Source organism: Citrus sinensis, chromosome 3 (genome assembly GCF_022201045.2).
Source record: "Citrus sinensis cultivar Valencia sweet orange chromosome 3, DVS_A1.0, whole genome shotgun sequence".
NCBI classification, from domain to species: Eukaryota; Viridiplantae; Streptophyta; class Magnoliopsida; order Sapindales; family Rutaceae; genus Citrus; species Citrus sinensis.
Window position 1 is genome coordinate 36657844 of NC_068558.1, and position 10213 is coordinate 36668056.

A 10213-nucleotide genomic window follows, 5' to 3' on the forward strand; every position below is an offset into this window, starting at 1 on the left:
AATCATTTTAACTTCAAAACTATGACAGTGGCTTTTTAAGCCACAGCTCCGCAATAACACATTAGCAAAATGGAATCATGCAGTTAAAGTCTTCATGAATGAAGGAAATTGTTTTGTTGCCTCATGATATATAGTTGTTCTCTGGTTCAAGGTCTTAAATTTTGTTAAAATCCAAAATGAATTGACAACGGTGTGAATTTACAGCACTATAAACTATTTGATGACACTGTAAAAGTCTTTGGGAAAATGACACATGCACCTCCAAGGCTCAGAGAAATAGTCATGTAGACTTTTAAATTTTCTATAAAAGATACCAAAACTCTCTTTTAATTATAATACTTTTTGTAGATAGTAACTAAAAAAATTGACTTTAAAATTTTTTAATAAATACAAATATAATTTAAATTTTCTAATAGATTAATAATATTAGAATATTTTTAATATAAAAATAATTTTTAAAATGTAAATTATTATATTTATTTTAATAACATATTTGTATTTATTAAAAAAAATTAAATAAATCTTTGGGTTAAATAGATTTTACAATTAATGAAATATATATCATGCATTAATAATATTAAAATTATTTTATATAATATTGAAAATAATTTAAATTTTAGATACTTATTTTAATATTATGTTCTAATTATTATAAAATTTAGTTTAATTTAATATAAGATTGTAAAGTATTAAAACATTTGTTTAAACATTGAAATTATTTTAAAATGTATATGTTGTTACATTTATTTTAATATTATATTTCTATTTATTATCGAGCATTAAAGTAATTTTTTTTGAGTTAATATAGTAAAAAAAAGGGTCTTAGTGCCTTATTGAAAATTTAGGACTCTACATAATCATTTCTCCAAACATTGGGAGGCATAGATGGCGTTTTTCCAAAGTCCTTTCACGTTGTTGTTAACTCGTCCCACACTTTATTCACATATTATTATTATTATTATTATTATTATTATTATTATTATTATTATTATTATTATTATTATTATTATTATTACACACACACACACACATACATATTTGTACGCTCTCATTTTTTTAATGCAAACACGCTCTTAAGCCATTGAATTTAACAGACTTTTTGAATGAACTATAAATATGTGCAATTTAATAGAATTAGTTTTTAATATTATTAAATCTCATGACTTTATAGTTCATTAAAAAATAAAGAATATATATATAAAGGATTCCGTACTTTATAAAAGTGAGGGATTGTCTAAGAGATGAGAAAAATACCTTGTAATACATATATTATAAGACAAAATATATAGCATTATAATATTTATTTTTCTCATCTGCTAATTTATTTTTTATTTTAATAAGTTAAGAGATTCATTGCCATATATATAGGAAAATTTTTCGATCCGAGATTAAAACTTGGGATGGATTTACAACATCGTAAATAGAGTTTTATAATGTTGTAAACTAATTTACGATACCGTAAATCTATCCCAAATTTTATTTTGGATATATATATATATATATATATATTTCAGTTGCCTCGTGTCCAAAAAATCATCAAAGTCGTGCTCAAGGAGAAAGGATAAGGTAATTCAACTTTGAATGAAGCAACAGGAGTATTGGACGTACACTTAACAATTAAATTGCAATAATTGAAATGATATTTCATGTCGTCTTTTTATAGGCCGTGGCTCCCTGCCACCGCCAAAATTGGCTTGGGGGAAGCCGCCTTTGGACTTAACCTAAGTCATCAAATGTCCCTTGCCCCCTTGACTTCAATTAATTCAAGATTGTCATTTTCTAATCAACGCTTGTTGTACTGTTGTCTTAATTAATAATGTATACCGAACTTTTATAAATAATTAACATCCTTTTTCTGGAAGTCCAACGTCAATAGTACAAGGAGAATAGAATGATGTTTGCAATCCAAATTGGTTGGATTAGACTGTGTAGTGATTAATATTAAATAATTTTATATAGTACTAGCGTAAAATTATATAATAATATTTTTACAATAATTTATGTTATTTTTAGTTATTGTCTCTTTTTCTAATAGATTACAATTAAAGTTGGCGATGTTTGAAGGTAAGGGAGACTGCCACGAGAAAAATGTAACAGTGTTTGAACCGTTTACTCCAACTGTCCAACCATGTTCTTATATGTGTTGTCGCCTTGTAATTATCCAAGTATGCGTACCAACTGATCACCATTAAACTCCAAGCTTTCACAAAGAATTTTTCCTTGTTAACCTTCTGTTCCTCTTCACGTACGTTCATGAATTGAAGGACAATTTTAGTGACCAATTTGAAAAAAAAAAAGGAAAATTATACTTTCGTTAAATCTTTAGGGTGAATATGTATTTTTTTTCCTTGAGCAATAATATATATAAAACAAGTTGGTTAATAATAAAATGCAATAGTACCCTAAGTTAATGATATTTTTCATGTGTTGATTTATTAATTTCAATGGGACGGGATTCCAGGCAACCGCGCAAAAACGGCCCGAGCCGCCTGTGCACTTAATCTAGGGCACATCGAAATAATTATCAATTATTAATGTATGAGTTCATTAAGAGATTCTTAGTCAATTAAGTACAAAACTCAGCTTAAGATTAGATACATGTGTAGGGAGGGATATATCAATTAACAAACATTTGGACACTGGCACTTTGACCCTCACACATGCAGAAGTAGCAGCCGACATTGGCATGCCAAGTAGGAGATTAACTTGTGTGGAACAGTTGCACCACCTCAGCCTGCTGCGGTTGTGCATCCACCCATTAAAGACATGTCATATGGCTTTGCTGACTGGTCCATCACTAGGACCCATAAGTTAAAAAATATTATATTACATTATCTGAAATAACAAAAATGTGAATCCCACCATGAGACCTCATGGACCTGCCACATGTCAGATCTTTAATGGGCAAACGCACCACTTCAACATAGTTAGGTGGTGCGCTCGCCTGCCCACACAAGTTTTCCTTGCCAAGTCATGGTACATGTAGGTGTATAAATTATAGACATTCTAACATAAAACACTCGCATGCTCAAGAAACCCAGCTCCCTAGAATCTTAACTTTTAATGTAAAAAGGAAAAATGAACGCACAAAATATCTCAGATTCAGAATTTGCTATCTTGGACTCAATCCGTAGGTATCTTCTCGACGACATTCCCATTTTGCTTCCTTAGGAAACAAGTAGCGGCAATGACAATAATGTGACTGCTTCGAGTGACGTGGCCTGCTTTAACATGCAGCTGCGGCGTCTCCAAAAAAGTTTCCGAGGCGTGAGGAAGAGGCCCTGGGGAAAGTTTGCAGCGGAGATTAGGGATGGCAAGAAGAAGACTGGGGCAAGAGTTTGGCTGGGGACTTATGATACACCTGAGGATGCTGCATTGGCTTACGATCGTGCAGCTTTCAAGATTCACGGCCAAAAAGCTAAGCTTAATTTTCCTCATCTCATTGGCTCTAAATCTAGTAATACTGAGGTTATTAGAGTTAAGAATTAATAAGCCTGCACCTCCGGAGCCTTCTTCCTCTTCTTGTCCTTCGTCTTCTTCTTCGTTTTATTCTTCATCTCTGTCATGTATGCAGTGCTGGCTGACTGAATCTCCAAATGCTGATTAATTTGTAACAGTAATCATCTATTAAAATCTTAATTATCTCTTTCTGACATGTGTATTTTGTCTGTAATGAATGGTGAAGATTGAAATCAGAATGTGGCAACCCAAGATGGCAACGCGAATTAGGTTATGCATATTTAAAAGAAGGGGTATTTTAACTTAAATTTTTTACTTCAAATTTTAATACAAATTTTGAGCCATGGATCTCATGTAATCCAATGGCAGATATTAAAAATTAAAGTAGTACTTAATGATATCAATTCATCTACCATGGTACCATTAGATTACATGAGATCAATAGCTTAAAATTTGTGTAAAAAATTTAAGTTGAAATAAACTCTCCTCTTTTGTTTCGTTTAATAAATTTAAATCTCTCCTAAAAAAAGTTAAATAAATTTAAGTCTAGTCAAACTTCAAACTATAAACTTAATAAGTGACTCAAATCCCTTTCAGTTACCCCAAAATAACACATGTACTTAATTAAACTCAGTTTTAAGAAATGAATAATCAATAAATTATGAATAGTAAATAATGCCAAGGGAAGAAGCAATAAGTAAATAAGTAAATATTGAAGATGCTGATCAAATGTAATGAATAATGAGATATTTGATGCAAACTTAATAGTGAAAGAAAGTATATTTTCCTGCTTTATTTTTTTCACATTACCATGATAAATTTATACATAAAGAGGAGTCAATCTAGGAATCACATCCTATTCTATTTAACCTAAACAATAGGTGAATTTTCTATTAAATATAAGATATGATTGAGAAGAGAGAATCTAGGCTAAAAAATACTCTTAGCAGTTGTAGACAAGTCTTGTCCAATTAAGCCTTTGTCCAAGGATGTGCATATTGCGAGATAAATGTCAAACTGATTTCCAGTAGATTTGTTTCTCTTATTCCAAGTCCTTGTGTTGAATCTTATCAAAGAAAAAGGGATAAGAGAGAAGTATTGGCATATGTAATTTTTATGTGATTCGACAATTTTGCACACTTCAAGCAATCCTGCTAGAAAATTCCTATTATCAATGGCCTTAATCTGAAACAAAAACGATCTGCTTTCCAGTTGCTAATTAAATCTATACAAAATCCTCAATTGGCTCATGGATGCTAACTGAACCAACAATAACACCAATTGGGGATCGCGGGTGACAATTATTCAGCTCAAGTGATTACAAAATTAAGAGCAGCAACAATTCTCACACCAAAAAATAGATTTACAATAAAAGCGCTCAAAACTCACAAAGAAATCTCAAGATTATATCAAGAATAAGCTCAGAATCTCATTCACGCAAAAACCTTAAATAATCTTAAGCTCGATGGTTGTGTAGGTTATATATATATATATATATACACATATATAGTGCATGAGGGAGGTCACAATGCTAGCATCCAAATATGTTATTTTTTAAGAATTAGGATCATGATCTTAAGCTCTGTGTTATGTCTTTTTTCCTTTTTTCTTTTTTTATAAAAAAAGTTAAGATGGAGGACAAGTTTAAATCAATTCTTTAGTCGCATAAATCCTCTAGATTTAAATTTTGGGTAGCCGGCTAGCTAAAACACTAGAAAGCTAATCGGTAAAAGCCCTGGTGTATTGCTTATGTCTTTTAATAAAAATTTCTAATTAAAATTTAATTATTTTAATATTTATTAATTAATCACCAATCACCTTTATGAATTTTAGTGAAGAGAAATTTAAAGTTGATGAATATCCGTTTGTTAATACAATTCATTTACCTAATTATAGCTGAGTTAGGTAATTAATTGATTATGAATCTTCATTAATTATAACTCATGCATTGATGTACATGTCCACACATGTCAAGAAAGTTTTATATCTTACGTTTATTGCAAGAGAAATTGTACAACACATTAGAAGTAATACAATTAATTGTGTATGCATAACATGTGTACACTTGTATGATAATCTTTCAAAATAAATACACACATGTTATAACATTATTTACTTATTGTATGGCTGATATGATATTCAGATGTATTGCAGAATTTCGCTTGTTGAAGAGGCATCTCTTAGCAATATTGAGGTTGCTTAAGGACCCTTTTCATTTAAAAAATTGAAAAAGAAATCAAGATATGCTAGAAGAAGGATCTTTTTAGCATATGCATTTTTTAAATAATGAACGGTCAAGTTTTATTTTTATATTATTTTTTCATTAACTATACACGTGACCCTTGCACCAAGAAGGAAGGAGCAGATATGGTAGAGATAGGTAAAATGTTCTCCACTTATCCTCAATATTGAGAAATAAATTATATGTTTAAACACTATATTTATAAATATTATAAGTATATGGTGACTAACAAGCACATAGATCAGTTGACATGGGGTTGTTTTATCTTAACCAAGGCTCTCCGTTTGAGACTTGAGAGTGCAACTGCATTAAATAATTATTGGGAGAACTTTACCGTCGTCTTAGTGGTCCTATCCGGCTCGAATCTAAATTAGTCGAGATGATTTAATACACTGAAAAAAAAAATACTTGATGCACATTTGTGAAAATAATTTTTATTCTAACATTATGTCCATTTAATTCACATACATTTTCGTACTTTAGAAATATACAACTGTTTTAATAACTAAATTGATCAAATATACCGCATTAATTATAAACTAACCATAAAACCTTTTTATCTGACAACTTCCTCTGGTGGGTTGGATTAAGGACAATTAAGTCTGACTTGCTAAAATACTCCTAAAGTTTAAACTACTTGCAGCCAATTTAACAAACTGCAGGTACAAAACTCAATATTGGATATTGGATAAGGTAGTATTTTCTGGTGCAAAAGAGCATACTGTAACCATCAGAAACATAGTAACAATTAATAAACTATAGCTTATAAAAAATTATATATTAAGATTTTGATCAAATTTTGTCACTGATGTTGTTGTGATGCAATGAGAGTCGTTTGAATTAGAAACAATAATAAATTAAACAAGTTTGTTAGTACTAAATTGTAATATGCTTTTTTTTTCCCCTTTTGTTTTCTATTCATTTTTTATATGAAATTGAATGGGTCCCCCGCCGCCTCTGCACTTAAAGAATAGGACATTAATCGTTATCCACATGTGAGGACAGGTACGTTACTGCACGAATTAAAAAAAATAAAATAAAATACCATATCAAATTCGAAGTCACGCAAGTGGAGGGAAGGAGTCATGAACATTGAGTACATTTTGTTGTTTATTTTCTAAAATAAAACATTTTTTCATAGAATAAAAGAATAATTAAATTGACAGTTGACGAATCTATTTTGAGCTTGCATTGCACTAAGGATGTATCTCTCATTTGAAGAGGGGATAAGCATTCGAAATCTTATTGGCGAGAGGGAATGGGTATATATGTTAATTGTCACTTGTAAGAGTTGAGTTTTTACTCATCAATGGTTGTGCAGAATCCTAATCTTAGATGTAAATTAATGATTCAAAAATTATGTTTTTTTAATTAAAAAAACGATTGAAAGTTTAATGCAAGTGATTTTTAAATATGGATTTTGTAGTGAATTCCGTCTATATAAAGGATAATAATATTAAAATAAAATTAAAAGTTATCAACGTTTATTATTAATTTGAACTCGCACATAAATCAAAAAATATATATAGGCCGCTTGCCAACCAGAGAAACTAACAAGTGGGACAGTCGCTAGCGGTCCTCTTAATTATATGAACACTCAGCTGTGATTAGATGCGTGTATGGGATTTAACAAATAAATTTAAATAACCCATTTGGACACTAGCCTTGTGAGCCCCCACATTGGGCAGCGAACAGATTTATCTGCACTAGATAAGTGCATGCAGCAATGGCTAAATGTATAAATTAGGCAACAGATTCAACACCAAGCCCTCGCAGATCTAACAAAGCTTTCTTAAACCTTCCTTAAAAAGTTAAAATTGTACCCATAACACATCTCATATCAAAGTCAGCATTTGCATCCTCTATATCTTGGAGTCAATCCACCTTGTGACTCTTTAACTCCAATGAAATAATGGCCTTAGTCACGACACCTCAGAAGCGTGAGATTAATGTCTCTGATTTTAGCAAGTCAGGTTCAAGTTTAATTTGATTGTAAAAGTAGTAGTAACTTAATTAATTAGCTTACATCCTCCTCTAGAGCGGGTTGAATTAAGGTTAATTAAGACCCGACTTTTTAAAGGACCTAATAAAATTAAATTATCTTCATCCGTACGGGTATAAAAAACTTGATGCAAAACTTATTATTGTTAGATATATATGTAAATGTTTTCTGTTGCAAAAGAGCTCAATGTTTATTTTGTAGTGTTGTAACCACCATCTCATGGTTACAATTAATTAATTGCAACTTACAAAATAAATAAAGATTTTAAATTTTTTTTATCATGTTGTTGTCCTCTAAGGAAGGTACATGTTGACCTCTCTTAGATGCCAATCCAGTTTTTTTTTTTTAAAAAAAAAAAACTACGAAAAGTAAAACCATGGCTAACGTTAAAAAGGAATATGTTCTTCTTTTTTTTTAACAGAAATAATATATTCAACAAGTTTGCTAGTGCTAGGTTGCAATTGGCTTTCAATAATATTTTTTTTTCAAAATTTTTATATGATTCAGTTGTTATTTATCAAATAATAAGAATAATAGCATTTCCAAAACTTTTTTCAAATAAGATTTTATTATTTATTTGAAGAGCCACATCAGCATTTAAGTTTCAAAAAACATTCAAATTAAGATTTTTCAAATGAAAAATGATTCTCTCTCTTTAATTTTGTAGTTACTTTCTCTCTCTTTATTTTATATTTTATTTCCTTTTTTATAGTGAGAGAGAAGTGCTTTAATTAATATTTATTTAATTAAAATAATATTAACTTATTTTTATTTGAATAATTTTTTTTAAAAATAATATATTTTTCACTCTCATTTTTATCATATAAGTAAACAATATATATTTAAAGAATAATCTTAATAGAACCTTCTGGAGATGTTTTAATAAAAATGCCCGAGCCGCCTCAAAACTAACATATAGTATATATACATTAATGCACGAGCCATTAATAATGAGATTCCTATATAAAAAATAAATTAACTTCCCCATCTAATCTTAGATACGTGTATGGGACTTGACAAATAATTAATCCCATTTGGACACTAGTGCTGAGACCCCTCACATGCAGATGTAACAGCAGACGTATATATATAGTAGATAATTACATGCGGCTGTTGGTGGATGTACAAAATTAGGCAAACACAAAGCTCTCGCAGATCTAAAGAAAGAAAGCTCTCTAGAATCATTCTTAAAAATGTACACAGAAAACATCTCGGAGTCAGAATTTGCTATCTTGAAGTCAATCCGCCAGTATCTTCTTGAGGATGACGGTTTCGACTTCGACTTATTTCCTACTCCGTTTCCTTCGGAAAGCACTACTTCGAGCGACGACTGTAACTCCAGTGGCATAGCAGCCGTAGCCACGACACCTCGGACGCCTGAGAGTCAACATCATCACGTGCGAAGATGTTTTCGAGGTGTGAGGAGGAGGCCGTGGGGCACGTTTGCTGCCGAGATAAGGGACAGTAAGAACAAGAAGGGGGCACGAGTTTGGCTGGGGACATTTGTGACGCCTGAGGATGCTGCATTGGCTTACGACCGAGCGGCTTTCAGACTTCACGGCCAAAAAGCCAAGCTTAATTTCCCTCACCTGGTTGCCTCTAATACTGAGGTTAATGGGGTTAAGACTAAAAACAGGCTTGCATCTACGGAGCCGCCTTCGTCGTCATCCACTTCGTCTGAAGCTTCAATGCTTAAGCGGAGACGACTAATGAATCAGCTGGGTTTCTGAAATGGGATAAAGATTTACTTCCTATCTCAGCTAATCTCTTTTCATTTGATGATGAAACTTTTCAACTGTGTACGTATTTTATTAATAAAATTGAACGATCAATGTTAATTTTTTTCTTGATATTTTTATTAGAGTTTGTAATCAGCCGGTGGATGCTTTAACTCGAAATCTGAACGAATTTGAATTTCTTTAAGTCTAAATAAGGCTGCTGAATACAAATATCTAAATAATATGTTTATTTTTCTTTTTTAAATATCTAAATATAAGTAACATTTTGTTTGTTTTTATAAATAAACAAATAACATAGTTATTTGATATTAATATCCTTATCAATCAAAATTTAAAAAAATGAATTACATTATATCATTTAAGAAATAAGTATATTTTATAGAGATATTATTGTAATATAATATTTACTTCTTATTCAGATCATTTCTTATAAAAATATAATTTTTTATTGAGATCTAAACGTCTAAAAATTAAATATTAAATTATTAAAAAAATTTATAAAAAATCTAAAATTAATAAAATTTCAAACTTCACACAGTTAATAAACAAACCCGACGAAAAAAATGTTACATAATTTTGTTTTAAATTTACTAATGCCTAACTATGAAAGATGTTTCTTCTTATTTAACTTGTAATATTTGACTGCTTTTTATAATATAATCTATAATAGTTTCTATTTCAAAGAAAAACTACAAAGTCACATCACACGCGTGTTCAAGAGAGGAGAATCTTGGTAAATGAGAGAATTCAAAATAAAATAAAACAACGACT

General features: G+C 30.4%; 1 protein-coding gene across 1 annotated transcript; it reads left to right on the top strand.

The window, feature by feature from the left end:
• The first annotated feature begins 8836 nt into the window (after positions 1–8836).
• LOC107177160 (ethylene-responsive transcription factor 13-like) lies at positions 8837–9574 on the top strand. The gene has a single exon (XM_015530544.3). The coding sequence runs from the start codon at positions 8897–8899 to the stop codon at positions 9431–9433; it is 537 nt and encodes a 178-aa protein (XP_015386030.2). The 5' UTR covers positions 8837–8896; the 3' UTR covers positions 9434–9574.
• The last annotated feature ends 639 nt before the right edge of the window (positions 9575–10213 follow it).

Bases quoted from the DNA above. Each gene is read 5' to 3' on its own strand.
- LOC107177160 (XM_015530544.3), top strand. From the start codon at position 8,897: ATGTACACAGAAAACATCTCGGAGTCAGAATTTGCTATCTTGAAGTCA.